The 17,175-nt window shown below is 22.3% G+C and overlaps 1 protein-coding gene across 3 annotated transcripts in view; it reads right to left on the reverse strand.

Moving 5' to 3' along the window:
* Positions 1-17,175, reverse strand: part of LOC114121593 (uncharacterized) — a 44,274-nt gene that overhangs the window by 19,895 nt on the left and 7,204 nt on the right. The window contains exon 1 of one of the 3 annotated variants that reach the window (XM_050197779.1): positions 8,444-8,679. The exons of the other annotated variants lie outside the window; for them this stretch is intronic. Within the exon in view, the coding sequence (XP_050053736.1) occupies positions 8,444-8,480 (37 nt within the window). The 5' untranslated portion in view covers positions 8,481-8,679. Of the gene's footprint in view, positions 1-8,443; positions 8,680-17,175 lie in introns of those variants that run through there. 3 annotated transcript variants of the gene reach the window in all.

Here is a 17,175-nt window from a genome sequence, read left to right on the forward strand (position 1 = left end):
AACCTGGTTTAAACAGAATTTAAGCTTCAATACTTAATTAGAGGCAATGTCTAAATCGAGGTTAAATTTATCTATGATATGACTGCATAAGTTTAACATACCATAGAACATTTAAAAACTTTAAATTATTGAAGTTATTTCATTAACATTACAACTATGAAAATGTTTTATTTTTAGAAATAATGTTTCTTTTATGTTTGTTCTATATTATCCAAAGAGTACCTGCTTTTAAATTATTAGATAATCCATTTTTAGTAGTATGTTTAATTGATTTTCTTTTATTCATATTTTACTAACAATTAATTATTGTTATTTATTTATACTTAGTAGAATTTTTATTATATTCATATTTTTTTGATTTACCAAACTATTAGATTTCTATAAATTAAATTTTATTTTTTTCTAAATTTGATATTTGTTTCATTATATAGTTACTGGAATATACCATTCTGAAAAATGTATTGTTTATTGTACATAATTTTGACAGTTATATATAAAAAATAAATTAATAAAAATTTTTATACAAATCATTTTTCCAAATTAAATTAAATATATTATATGGTACCTACTTTTGCTGTTACTTTTAAATTTGACAAAATCTTGTGCAGTAATTTAAGATATCTTAACAATTTAATTATTATGGTATAATTCTTAAAACAATTAGACAAGATATCAATCCAAGTGGTTTCAACTATCATAATACTTTAAAATAAAACTATGCCATAAACATACCAAAGCAAATTCTCCCAAGATAATAGTTCAATTAAAACTAATAATTTCAAATTTAAAACTTAAATCATCAGTAAAAAAAAGTAAAAAAAAAGTAAAGTGAACTTTTACTGTATCAATAAACAGTGTTTATTTTTGGGTTTTAAGTAAAGTTATATAATTTTGTAGAAATTTAACCAATCTTGAATCTTTCTTTGACTATTTTCTTAAATATACATACAAATAAATAAAATAAATAATAAATAAAGATATTAGATTTGGTGTTCAAAACTTATAGATTACCAGATTTTTCAATAGCAATGTGGATTATGTTTGAAGCTGTCATTTAAGTATGAGAATACACATCATAAGTATATGGTTTATAAATGTTGTTTTTGTTTATTTACTCGGATATTTAATTTTAATGGGAATTTTTTTTAAAGTTGTTATTTATTGGAGTTATTCCGACCTAGATATTTTTTGCGGGGTATTTTAACGAGGTATATATGTTGAAGAGTATCATCATTATAGTCATATTTAAAACATATCAAGGGTCTATGATAGAAGTGGCCATCATCAAGCTTTATATATGATGTTCGCACTTAAAATACTCGTTCTTATGTGTCATTTACAACTGCCTTGATATTTTATCAAACGTGCGAAGAATGTTTGATTTTAAATTAAATGTCTGTATCACTAAAAGGATTGTGGAAAGGATATTCAATATGTATGGTTTAGACATTTTATAAAATGTTTTAATTTTTTTTAAAAATACAATTTTTAGTTTGATTCATTTAATTTATTTTTTAGTTCATAGAATTTATTTCATAGTGTAGTAAGTAAAAACAGCCAGAGAATATTAAATAACATAAAAAAAATTCCCAAACCAATAAAATATCGACCTTGGCGTAACTAATTGTATTCTTAGTTTCAAAAACAGTTTAATAAGAAATATTTTTATTTTAGGTGTCTTATGTTTTAAAAATATTCAAATATATAAATAAATACATATAATATAAATATTTAATAAGTTTCAATATAATATATATATTGAGAAATACCTTGTGATATTTAGAAAGTTTTGAACTAGTAGCAAGAATTGCAACATCAACTGAATTTAAAATTCATATTTTCAGATGTTTGTTGTAAACAAAAAGGGTTTGACAACAACTTTTTGATCATAAATTGTATCTGCGCAAAAGTTTTGACCGACAAACGATACGTATATAATACTTTTATGTAAAATTTAGTTTATCCAAAATATAAAAAAGCAATATTTGAGTTTAAAAATTAAAAAACCTGCAAATATATTAGTATTAAGAAATATAGTAAAATAAAGGAGTATGCATATTTTATTTTGAATCAAATTTAATTTTAATTTTTCGAATAAAATAATCTTTAAGTATTATAAAGTAAATTGTATAATTAGATTATTAAAAGTATTCATGAATACGTGTAAGTGAATAATTTTAAGCTTCCAGAAATATATCACATAATTTACTGGTGCTGAGTGGAAACTTATAGTATTTAATATTAGATAAATATCTACAAATCATGACTGTTAATAACTTTGCGAACTTCATTACAAATGTTTTCATTCCAAATTAATCTTCAATATGAACAAGTAAATACAAAATATGCCAAAATATTTTATTTTTGATATCTTTTTCGTCGACTAAAACGCAACTGGAATCACGATTTATTAAACTTATAAATTAATAATTCAATGAAGTTATACTAATTTGTTTCTTCTTACTCATACTTCTTAAAACTATGTATCATCATAATAAGTAATTACCTATTGTATCATATAATTTCATTTATTGTTTTGTTTTAAATTAAAAAAAAATCTTATTCATTTGCTACTATATTTAACATTTTTATTGAAATTTATTTTGAATCTATTAGTAAAGTCTTATGAGATTTAAAGTATCTTAACATAAACAATACGCAATTATTAATGTTAGAAAAAAGACAAATTGATAAATGATGTACTAATACTGAGCAATGTTTGTGGATTATTTAAAAATAGTTAATACACATGTTTATAAACAGTAACTGTTACATGAATTATCCTTATTATAATATATTCTATTTTATTTTTCTAAAAAAACTTGTGATATATTTTATTATTACAAGTATTTTATTTGTTTTTAAAATAAGTACCTACCTATTTCGTTTATTAATACTTCGACATTTTACATTTTGTATTCAAATAAGATTGTTAAAAAATAGACTCACATATAGATAAATTATTTACATTACTGGGTATATTTTCATGTATGGTTATAATTTATAAACAATGAGCGTATATTTATGCATTTATAATATTTTTATAATGGTAAATTAATGCGGAGTAAAGATGAAAATTGTTTCATGGTCTCTACACTCTAAAGAATTTAAATTATGAATTTAATTTTGTATACTTTCCCATATTTGTTTAGTTTAAACTTGCTTGATAGTTCATGAGTATTAATCAAGTTTTTAGTGTAAATTTGAAGTGGTTTCATTTCAACATTGGATATTTTGTAAACATCAATAATTATATAAAAATATATTAGAAATACTATGCATTTATTTCACATATTCAACAACGTAATGATTATTTTTTACAAAACAGGAATAACGTGCTCAGCTTGATAATTGACAGTTTGACACCACCTATTAAAATTAATTGAATTGATAAGTATAAAATGGTTCCATATTTCAATGTTATATACCACGTTTTTTGAGTTTAATTCAAAATGCCAAAAACGTCAAATTTAAAATAGTTACCTATAACATAATTTCAATTTTTATTACTACTTGTATTGTTTTGTATTATACGTTTGTGCGTCATGATAATATAATATTTCAATAAATAGTGATTTTTAGTGCTTTTAAAGGGGCTATAAATTATTAATGCAAATAAATATAAAAAAAATAAAATCTTAATAATAATAATAAAATCGGCTTTATTAAAAACCAATTAACAAATTGATTTAAATATTAAAAAAAATATATTTTTTCATAAAGATGTGTGTTTTTGCATGCAAATAAATGTACAAAGCACAATATTATTGGTGAATGAACTTTAAGAAAAAAGTTAAATTATAATTTAAGTTATAATGAATTATTTTAGGTTTCTATGGTTGATATTTGTTGAAAAATTACAAAATAACAGAAACCGCAGGTGAATAAAAAGTTATTATTATTTGTTTAAATAATCAATGTCGTTAAAAATAGTAATAGTAGTCAAAATTAGTATTTTTATTTATTTTTATCTTAAACATAAGTTGAAAATATTCGTGGTTTTGATTAATTTTCTTAAAATTTAAATACGTATAAAAAAAATATGAAATGTAATTTGTAATTATATTTTTAATTACAAAATTATAGTGTAATTTTTTTATTTTTGAATTAGTCAGAAACTAAAAGTTAAAAATTCGCATAAAAATAAATGACATATGTTGAAATCTTCTTAGAATCAATTTTGAAATACAATAATTTATCACCACTTTCAAATTTAAAATATTTAGTACAATACAAGCTTACACTTAAGTAAGCGAAGCGAGAATAGTGCTTAGTGTATGTATCTTATATGTATCTTATTATAGTATTTCGTATTATTTTAAGTATTCAATTGTGAAAAATACAAAATCGATTGTGACGTAGCTACATTGACCTCTTTTCATTTTTCAATAGAGGGAGTATAATATATTACATGATAAATGAAGGAGTAAAATGAACTCCCTTGTTTATACATATTCACAAACGTTGTAAAAGTACGTATATTATAATTTAAATTAAATGTTTTTGAATTTTTTTTCAAAATAGTATCGTATATCTTGTTTAGTATATTATTACTTATACAGAGATTTGAAGTTTCAATCGGATTTTTATTATTTAATTTTAACTCAAATTTAAAATTTATTAAAAATCGTTATGCAACGTTTTTTTCTTATAAGTGTTTTAAGTTTGAAATATGTCCTGCACACACATAGTGAACTGAGCACCATTCAGAATCATTTTCCAAATGCGATGATTTATCTTTGCTTTCAAATTTAAATAAAACCGCCCCAACGGCCAACCCAACTACTAAATATTTCACCTTATATAATATATATATATATTTAAAATACTTAGGAACTTTAGTAAATGTTGTTATGTTTGTGTTATTATTGAGAATAACAGATAAAACAAAATATTACTACATAGGTTTATCGTATACATTTTTCTATATTTAAAAGTTATTCAAGCTTATAACTTATTTAATAGTTTTAATTAATAAATTATAATTAATTTTATAGAAGAATATTCAATTGATATTATGTTAAATAATATTTTTCTTTTTTTCAAAAAAAAAAAAAATATTTTAATATACAGTGGTATAATATCACCTTCATTCTGTATATAAATATATAAATAATATAAATAAAATGCAAGTAGTAAAACTCTTCTCTTCTTCTTTTGTCTTCTTAAAATCGAGTACTTTATTTACGACTTTTGTGATGCACAGACACTTAATAATAATTATACTCTGGAATATACTGGTGAATAAAAATTATTTATTTATCTCGACGCCAAGTTCATTACTGTCTGATATCTAAAAATATTGAACATTTTATAGCCATTTATAATTTGTAATAATAAAAAATCATTTAAAAAGATATTCAGATTATATTCATATATTTAATATTATAATATTATATCTTCAGTTTTTTAAATTTAAATTTAAAAATATTTAGTGTAATTAAAATATTTATAAAATATGAAAAAATCCTATGTGTATAATAATTAATATTTTTATTTCATTTTTTATATTTAAACTTAAAAAAAAATATAGTACAAATGTTTCGGTAGCATTAAAACAAATATTAATAATTACAATCATAGTAAGTAAGTTAAATATGAGGAGTATTGTTAATTTAAATTGTAATATAATATCAAACTATCAACATAAATCTTTTAAAAATAATTAATTCCCAATAAATTGTCTAACGCAGGTGTATCATACATAAATACGAGTAAGGTTCACTAATGAAAAATAAACGGGATAGGATCATCCAGTCCATGAACATTTCAATAATATTATCAATGGGTAGATGGATATTGGTGGTGTATTACAATTACTATAGATTTTGAAGCAAGGATAAATAACTCAATTCGAAATAAAGTTCCACTTCTATGGTGTTAATTGAAAAAAGTAATATTTGTTATAAAACAAAATATGACGTGTCAAGAATTTAAAGACTTATAATGAATATGACTATACAAATATAGTTCTCTTGTATACAATATTTAATTTGTTTGAATTCAGATCTAAAATTCCCAACTACAATAAAAAGAAATCTACTAATACATATAATTCAAAATGTTAAACTTACAATGAAAAATTTTACATTCGATTGTTGGACTAATAATTCAATGTTCAGTTTTATAAAAAGTTTATATGTTATTGAAAAATATTAAAAGAAAAATATATTTAACAGTTAATTTGCTATAAAATGTATATATTTATAAGCAACGTAATGCTTTCAATATCTCATGAGGATTATTTAAAGTCAGCAATCAATATAATCAAGTATTATCTTTAAGCTTGAACTAATTTTTGATCAAAAAGAATCTGTTGCATTACTTTTAATATGTATGAGATGTTTTTTCAATAAAAAAACTCAACTTATAAAACCCGTTATTTCCTTTATCCCAGTAAGAGTACCTATAACTAATTTAATTATTATATTAATAATTATTTCAATATTTTAAGTATTATTTTATTTAGTACATTAATTAGTGTTATTGGTGTGTAAATGATACAACTAATAATATACTTTGTAATATATTAAAAGAATTAAAATTGCTTATGTTTTAGTAAATTATGTAACTACAAAATTTTAAAGTAATGATTAAATTATAAGGTATAATTTTTAAGTTATAATTATCTATATCAAATTAGTATTTACGTCAGGATATTGGGATGTTATCATGTTATTTTAAATTTAGTAAAATATACTTATAACAATTTTTTTTGTGTGTAAAATACTACAAACACTATTTTCGATTTCCATTAACATGTTGGTACAAATTTATAAATATATAGAATATATTATTACAAGTATAGTTCCTTCAGGCTCTTAAATAAATTGGAAGTGCATAAACCGTATGAAAAATATTGTAATATGCTTCCTTTTTCCTGTAAGGTTTTTTTAAAGAGCTTATGGTCTCTTTTTATTATCACAATATTTCAGTATTTGTGTAGTATTGCATTTCGAATCAAAAATCTATAACGGTGCAAGTTGCTCAAAATCGCGGAAAATGATTATGAATACTTTTTTTTATATTCTGAACATATTTTTTTTTAACAATACGAATAGTATAAACACGTTTTTCAAATGAATGAGTGCTCCAAAAATTAGAGCTAACTATTGAATACCATAATGAAGTTCAGATATTATTTAATACAAGTTAATTTAAAAATTCGAAGTAATAATGAAAAACCTGTGGAAATATACAGGAAAGCGTATTAACATTCGTGTGTTAAATTAATTTTAGTCATAAAGTATTCTGAGTATTATGATAATCGATTTTTTTATACCTATAAATGATGGTAAATTATAATCGAAAACAATACTCATGATTATAAGCTGTGTAGTGTATTTTTATTGTTAATATAGAAAAATTCAATTTTCAGTAATGTGGTGTAACAAAACATTTTAAATAATACTTTGATGATTTTACTGAAATAATATAAATAATCAAATTAATTATTTTACATATTTGGAATTTATAACTTTAATACAAATTTGTGTTTCAAAATAGTTTTTTCTAACCAATGAATATTAGTTATATTAGTTACACATATTAAGACACATAACATAAACACAATATTTAATTTTAATTAGAAACTTAAAACAGCATGTTTTCAGGCTATGTATACGGCATGTTTAATATCTATTATTAATGAATTAAAATAAAAATAATTTGAGAAATGTATTGATTTTAGACTTTTAGAGAACCATTAAGATAATTAAAAAGTATTTGTGTTTTACTAGTTTTCATTGAATTAAAACAACAATTTAAAATTAAAATTGCATATAATATGTATGTTATACATTTAATTTGCATTCATAAAATTTATTTTATCTATTAAAAATCTTACTTTTAAGATCCAATTTAATTATGTGTGTAATAAAAGCTAATAACTTTAATATATAGTGAACGGAGAGACAACTAGTACCTACCATTACAAGTGCGAATATAGATTGGTTATAAATGCATTGTTATTGAAATAATTGTTAGGTATAGGTATGTTAAAAAGTTAATAATATACGCAATCATAAAATATGATTATACGTATACCATTGTCATTTTTATAATCGCTACTACATTTTAATTTGTATAAAATTAATAATTTTACATTTAATTCAGTTATTTTTGACGTGTGTCATATAATATATAATATGTATGTATAAAAAAACAATAATAAATTGTATTTCTACAAATTGAAAATATGTTCAATCCAACTACCTACTATGTTTCCAATATTGATTGACACGACACTTTATTTGTATTGTAAAATAAACAGATGATATTTTTGCGTTCCATAATTAATAATAAAAGTATTTAGCATGGTTGTGACAGATAAAGCGGTCTACTATCAAAAGGTTTACGCATATGAAAAACGTTATTTCGTTATTTTATGGGCTATATGCGGTGTTGTGTGTGACACGATATTAAATACATTTTAGCTTTTTACCTGTAATAATTATACCAAAAATAATATACTTCACCATTAAACGCACACTGAATACACGTACCTACAAGATTTATTAGTTCATTACATAAATAATAATAATGTATTATTGTGATAATCGTATTCAATACCGCGTGGTGCGAAAAAAACAATATAACACGTAGATCAGTGCAGTATGGGCATTTGATACGTTTTACAAACTGTACGTTTAATTATTTTCGGTCGCATAGAACGTTATAACACTGTATGTCGAAACCAACTGCATAATTAATGATGGTCCGATGTATATAATACGTAGGTAATGTTAAAAACACAGACGACTCTAGAGTTATTAATTATAATAATATAATGCTGTGTACATAAGGCTTACGTCATAATGGAGGTAGTATATATATATTATATTATATATGTTATAATATATGGTGATTAGTATGTTTAGTATATATTGCATTATACTATTATTATATCGTATACATGTATATATGGAATACCTTGCTTTTGATTATCCATTGATATGATAAACCGAAGCAGTTTATCGCCTGACAAATAATTACTATATTGTCACCGGTTGTTCACGCGTGCGTGGTAATGGCATAATTTTATTATAAACACAAATGCGCTGCTATATTATACAGACACAATAATATATATATTATATACGTCGCGCGATTGCCATGACTCGGCAGTTAACGTAACTTGGGCACCCCATTTGTCTGCAATCACACGAAAATTATTGGCGAACGTGCAGTTTTTGATAATATGCGTATAGTGACACGATTTAAATAAACGATATATTTGTGGTGGTGACGCTGGTTTGAGAGGTGAGGGGTGTGAGAGTTAAAAAAAATGCGCTATTCTAGCTCGTAATTAAAAAAGCTATAAAATGAATGTATTATGATTAAAATTTAGTTAATCGTGCATCAGGTAATGAGGCGGAGGGGTTGGGTTAAAAATTAATAGAATTCGTTTTTATAAAGAAAATGCAGTATATTCATATTTAACTCTGCATGAAATCTGCACATAACTACTAGAAAAATAAACAACAAGTCCACATATTTTTTTTTTTCAAAACCTGTAGTAGAAGCAAAAAGGGAATTGTTCGCTTTAAGAAGTTGAAGAGCCATAAATACAAGGAACCTAATGGCTATTTGTACATACCGTATATTTATATCAACCCTAAGTTTTGCAAAACTAATTAAAGTTTAGCAATATATCCATCGCTTGTATTCAAATAACATAATACCTAAGTAATTACTTAAATTAATGATGATTTAAATACATTATACAATCGAATATATTATATAAAATTATAAATTTTTTGTTTACTATAATTTAGTGATAGACAAGCCATTAAAAGTGTATTTACAATGATTTTACCTTAGACACTGTTTTTTTTTTTTAATTTAAAAAATAGAATGTCTGGATCAATACTTAAATCTATCATTCGTTTTAGTGTAATTAAATAATTAGTTTAATAACATTGAGAGTGAAAATTGTTCAATTCAAGAGAATTATATCGTTGTTATAATTTGTAACATGATGGTATTAAATAAAATATTGTTTATAACATAAAAATATAAAATACATATTTTTTTCAAGCACCTTTATTCGAAATATATATTTTTTTTTTTATTGCGGCTTTTTTTACAGTGTTTTAATATTTTATATGAATTTTGTAAATATTAGGATGAGCTAATGTAAACTTTGACCGGAAATTATAACAGGCAGTAGCAGTTTTGACAAAGCTTCGAGAGGAAAGTAGGTAAATTTATGAGCATAGCACAAAAAAAATATGCTTCATCTACTTGCCCAAGATTGTTCAAGCGTACTTTCATTTTATTCTTGTTACATTTTAAAACTTTTATAATATTATCATAAATAATTTTTTAAATATTTACATACCTACATAAAAAGAATTAACAAAGTCTTGAGACAACTACCATCATTCCCCTTTCAAAATCGTTTCACTGATAAAAAGATAATAAAAAGGCGGATTCGATTCTGTAGGCTGGAGACTGTTGTGATATTTTTTTCTAACAAAATTATGAATAATAAATATTTAATGACCAAATTGAATATGCAAAAATTACAGGAAAAAACACACATACAAGTACCTACTATTGAAAAGAAGTATAAATATTTATAAACTTATATTGAACCAACATTGCTTATTTATTAAAAATAAACGATTTGATAATTACGAGTACTAAGTACATAATTATTATATAATAAAAACAAATAAATACATATACATTTTATATTTAGATAACTATAACTATTCTAACCAGATTAAGAATTTTCTTAAATTAATATTCTATTCTAAAATTTTAGTAACCATATATATATATAAATACGATAAAAAAACAAACTATATTATTATAAATATTATACTTAAGATATTCGTCGCTTAGCTTACACATTAATTTTTATTACTTGAAAAAACGCCTACAGTAACTTTCAGAACATTGTCCAGGAGCTTACAGCACTGTACTATACATCAAAAGATTTAATTTATTTTTAGTTTATACTAATGCAATTTTCAACAGTTAGAAGTATAGCTTTTGTTCTTAAAACTATTTTCCATACAAAAAGTTAATTTATTAAATCAGTAAATAATATTTTTAAGTAAAAAATTGTTGTTATTTTTTCTTCTTAAAAAAAGTCATAAAAATCATTCTAAATATTTAAAATATTATTTATTTTTATTCATTTTTACTTTTAAAAATGTATGTACTTAACGAAATAATTTAATCAGTTAAACCAGAAACGTATCTACCAATTATTATTGTTATAATGTTTTTTTTAAAAAAATATTATTATCTTTTTATTAAGGTACAAGTAGTATTGAAAAATAATATAGTGAATTGATTTTAGATAAGTCTTTAAATAAGTCATTATTGGTTAATTTAAAATAGAGTTTTGTTAAACTTCACATTAAATATAACAATTGTCATAAAAATGTGATGAAAAATAAAATGTACTTATAATTTTAATCTAATCTCTCAATAAATATTTTAAATATAATAATTTGTAATTTGTTTCTAATGTAATATAAAAATCTAAAGTCATCTTAAGCTAAGATTAGTAAAAGAGTCACCAAATGCTTAATAGATAGGTATACAACATTTGGTTATTATTTTATCCTGTACCTTATATAATGTTAGCTATCGTAAATTATATAGATAAAATTCAATATTTTTAAAATTCGTTACCTTCATCTATTATATTCATACATTCACTAAAATAACTTTTCAGCAATTAATATTTTAATTCTTATCATAAAATTTACTATCTATTTATTTTTATTAAGCAATAATAATAATAATAATAATAACAGCTATATAATATATGTGTTACCGGAAAAGATGACATTTAGTCAATGTTGAAAATGACTAGTTAATAACGATAATTCCTGATTTAGTAAGGAATTAATGTTAATAACTAGTTATTGATGATAATTCCTATTAAAAGAAGACATTGACATCCTAAAAATATGAATGTGTGATAAAAAAAATACCTTTTATAAAAGAAATTTGTTATTTTCAACTGTCTAAAATTAATATATAAACTTTTTGTCCCACATAAAATAAACACTCAACAAATTAAATATCTAAATATTTGTTGTAAATAATAAAATGTAAAAGCTAGATCATTATAATAAATGTAAGTATCTAATTTAATATAATATAATAAGACATAAAATATAAGTTTATAATATATTTATTAAAATCATTAATTATTTATTATTGTTGATTCATGCACATTTTATGAAACAAATGGTAGTATTTAGATTACAATTCAAGGTAATAATAATCAATTTCAGTTAAGCATGGATCCAAACACAAACCACTCGAAAATCTGAAGAAATTTAAAAATTTCATACAACTAATGTAAAGCCCGGTCCTAGATTATACCCAAAAATATATATGTGCTCTTAAAATCATATAGATTTATTTGAAAAAAAAATGTGTTAATAATTTATTTATACATTTTAAGCAATGGTTTATTATTGAATTTTAAGTTAAATAACGAGAAAATCTTTTTTATAATTATAAAACCATATTATTTAACTTTAATAAATGCATTATGTATAAAAGAAAATGACTGATGATTTTTAGTACAATAATTTAGAGACTTTTTATATTTGATAAATTTACTTAAGATGAATTATTCATGTCTAAATTACAAAGTTTTCCCTTTTTGTAGATCGGTTGTTCCCAAGGTATGGTTAAAATTGCGTTTACATGGTTTATGATTTATGAAGTACTATTAAGGTATGTTAAATAATATATTAAAGAACATATTTTGCTACTACAATATATAATAATACATACATCGTTTAGTGGGTAGCTTTTACAAATCACTCCTAGTATAAAATTAGAAATTAGAATAATAATCATATTTGCCTTTAAAATATTTTTGATGTATACACCTTCTTATTACTTGTATTTAAACAATAATCAAAAATAATTTATAATGAGATGCTTATTGGCTTAAAAAAATTAATTAGATACCTATATATTTCCTTTTATATTTAAACGAATTTGATTGTGAACCATGTAATTAATTTATTATAATCAAAGCTAGCTAAAAAGTACCTATTTACATATTTTATTTAATGAAAACATACACATTTGTGTTTTAGTATATAATATACATAACAATTATTTATCAATAATTATTATATTATTATAATAAATATAAGAAGACTTAATGTTCAATACATTTAAATATAATTATTTATAATTACTATGATACAGATTGTTCAGTTATATACTATAACTATATAATATATTATATATTATGTGTTAAAATTTTCTTCAAGAGTTTTAAACTTGTATAGCTAGTTATGCCTATAATATGATGAGGAATACTACCAAATGGTATCTTGAAAATTTATTCTCTCATTAAATTTATTCTTTTTTTTTTTTGTTTGTGTTCTGCTAATATTTTGTTTATTTATACAAATATACACAATACATATGTTTACTTTAATATATATTACTCACTTATAAATACATATAATGTGGTTCTTTTAAAAATCATTTTGTTTATTTATTATTTTAGAGTTTTAAAATAATGTTTTATTCAATTTTTATTATGTTTTTATTCTAACACTTTTTCGGGTGAATGTAACTGTTATATAGTTTTCTTAACAGTTTTATGTAAATCATATTTTTAGAAAAGACAATTAAGTTTGATATTTATTCATAATTTTGTAAATTCTTCAGAAATAGGGTTGTTTCTACTGAAAACTATGTAATAATTTCGAAAAAATATCCGTGGGCGTAGCTTCAGCAGAATTCTGCTCAAAATCACAAATTTGGGTTTATCATTGCAAAACAATAAATGTATAACAATATTTTACTACGTTGTGTTGAAATAGAAAAAAAGACAGTTGACCAATGTCCGGGTATGTTTACATCATGATTTTTTCTAATTAACTTTTTTTATTAATTTTTATGTTTTTAAGCAGATTAATAGATTTACCTATTCAATGTATCGTACAATAAAGTGTAATTACTAATTATTCATTTTAATTAATAATTTATAATATTTTAATAATAAAAATATAAACTAAAAAAAAAAAAAAACTATAACCATCATGAGAATGATTCATTAATTATTTTATAATGATTACTCAGTAAATTTAGCTGAATTGGAAAAGTATAAGAAACACACAACACAATATACCCTCTTATAATCTCAATAGGGCAAATCACACATTTTGAATAAGGTCAAGTCCCTGTACATACATATAATAATCTAGAAATTATCATTAGAAGGGTATTATTAGTCCTATCGTTATACATGTAATACACTTTGTTTATAAAAAAATCTTTAGATTATTTAAATGATTAACAGCCTACATTTTCAATGTATAAAGGAATGCTTATGTTGTAAAAACTGTGATTTTATAATTTTATAATTTTATAATTTCATAATCTTATCAATATTATACGGAATTAAAAAAAGTATTTTTATTAAAACTGTTGGTATAACAATTGAGAAAATATATTAATACCTGCGTAAAATATAGATTTTGTATAGTGATTTTATTTCAAAAAAATGTAAAAACAAATTTCACTCATGTTAAACTCTATGACTTTTCTATTATACATAATATTTGATCTCGACTATTTCAAAATTAGTGTTTATCACATAATGAAAATGAAAGCACGATCATTTGGCTAGATCTGTAATCGGTTTCTGGTGTACAATTATATTTGTTGTTACGTATAACTGCGGTCCAATCGTCCAATCGTCCAGTAATCATGGTAAAACAAATGAAAATTTAACTTCAATCAAATAAAATCTATCGTCATTTTCGCTCACACCCAAATTTGAGGATAAATAACAAAAAAAAAAAAAAAAATCCTAATCCAAAGTGGTATTCAGTTCTCACTACATACGATGACTAAAATGAAAGTACGCTTTCAAATATAAAACCCAAAACTATCTTCAATTTATATCAAAGGCGCGAGTAATTTTTTCAGTTTTATCTCAAACTTGATAAAATTATTAACTCTACAGAATTTATCTGTAAAACCACACAACCATACCTGATTATTCACACTCATAATTTCTATGGGTATTACAGATTACTTATTATTTCTAACTAAGAACAGTTATAGTTTTCATACTTACCAACAAGTTATTAAAATTAAACGTCAATTATATGGGTAGTGATTCGTAATCTCCACCATTTTACTTTATACGAAGACATTATTTCCGCTCTCATAGTATTAGAACATCAGTTCACCCAAGTATATAACATTAAGCTCGTCTACGATAAACCACCTTTGCTTCTTTTTTTTTTTTTGACCTAAAAAAGCATCCAATAACTGGACTTATAAAAAATTGAACTTCTTCTATACACTGAATTCTAAATACCTTATTCATCCAAAAGCCCATCTCGATGTCATCGCTGCCTGTCATTTGGGCACAATCAGGGTTACTGCAATTACGTTCCACGTGTATAAAATGTGGGGAAGAATACAAATCTGAAGTATGCAGTTTGAAAAAGATTTTCCTGCTAGGTGTGCTGTGCACTATGTTGTAGTAGTCACTCAATGAATTATAAAGGCTGCTCTGTTTATAAAAATTAAACTTTTCTAATAGTAAAACACAGCGAAAACGTGTCTTTTCTTCTCTCAAAACTAATGTTAACTTTCCCAAATCGTATGCTCTTAACTCTCTTGTTTATTTTAACAACTTTATTAAGTAAAGATCAATAATAATGATCTATACCATATAGATATCCCTAGTAATATTGTTATTGTTTCATTTTAATATGCAAGATCACTACATAAGATTTAATTTTATATTCTTATCTTAGTTATTTTAATTTTGTATCATATAATATAAACCTATACTACAACTACTTTATAATAATCTATATTATATTTATAATATAATATACTAATCGCACTATTATCTATTAAAAAAAAAAAATTACAAAATAAATATACATGATTAGTCTTTATTAACTTTTAATATTAAATATACCTTAAATTGTTATGTATTGTATTGAATTAGAAACATGTTATATTAATTAAGTAAAAATTAGCATTTTAAACTTGTTTTTGTTGATAAACATGATAAACAATAGTCGTGTGACATAATTATCTCTCGTCTAACAATAAATAAATATTACATTTTTGAATAATTAATAATTCTTTAATTTTGAAAAACATTTTTTTTTAATAAAAATCTATTTTTTAATTTATAAAGACAATTACAAAAATAAATTAATAAAAACATTGTCTGACTGTTTGTTTGCCTTTATATCAGCATATTATTACATATTTGTATGGTGTACTTATAAGTAATAACTAATTTTAATATGTGTTTTATGAACATATGTTGTTTTAATAAAGATATAAATGGATTAAAAATTCAATCATTAATTCATAAACATTAATTTAATTTAACAACATAATTTTACAAACTTTATAATATTAAATAGAAATAATAATAGGATCATGAATCTTATAGTTGTTTAAACTTTAATGTTTATCAAATATTTACAAAAAAAGTACCTATATAAAATGTATTTATATATTCTGATATTATTTATTTTAATGTATATTGACTTACGATCTTATAATATGCTTTAAATGTTTAACTTACAATTTCACATTTTATAAAATTGCAAGCACGTTTTGTTTTAAAATTATATCTACAAGACTCGTGTTGATGATACGAATTCATGCAACTGTAATTTAAACTGTATAATGAATATCTTTAAAAATAAATTATTTTTAATTTTTAATATAACTTGAAAGCAGATTGACTGAATGACCTAATTTTTTTTTAATGTTCGTAATAATCTTATAAGGGTTTAATGGAAAGAAAAATTGGAAAAGGTGTCTGCGGGTGAACCTATTCTGAAAATTGAAAAATTTGTTTAATTAAAAAAAAACGTCTGCTTGGAATTTTGGGTCAGCTTTTACATTATATTATGCTCCTACAGGAACTATTATTTTATATAATATACTATTATAGCTATTAATAAGTAATAACTAACATAGAAATATATGTTTACAGCAATACTTACTGTTAAATGAAATATATCTGGTTATATCAAAATTTGAACTTTATAAAATATATATAATATATATGACTTAATGTTTTTTTTTTTTTTAAATTCATAGTAAAATAAAAATCATGAAAAACGTTATATTCAACATTAAGAATCAAAGTTAAAATTGTTATGCAATTTCAGCTAAAGT

Source organism: Aphis gossypii, chromosome 1, assembly GCF_020184175.1.
Source record: "Aphis gossypii isolate Hap1 chromosome 1, ASM2018417v2, whole genome shotgun sequence".
NCBI lineage: Eukaryota > Metazoa > Arthropoda > Insecta > Hemiptera > Aphididae > Aphis > Aphis gossypii.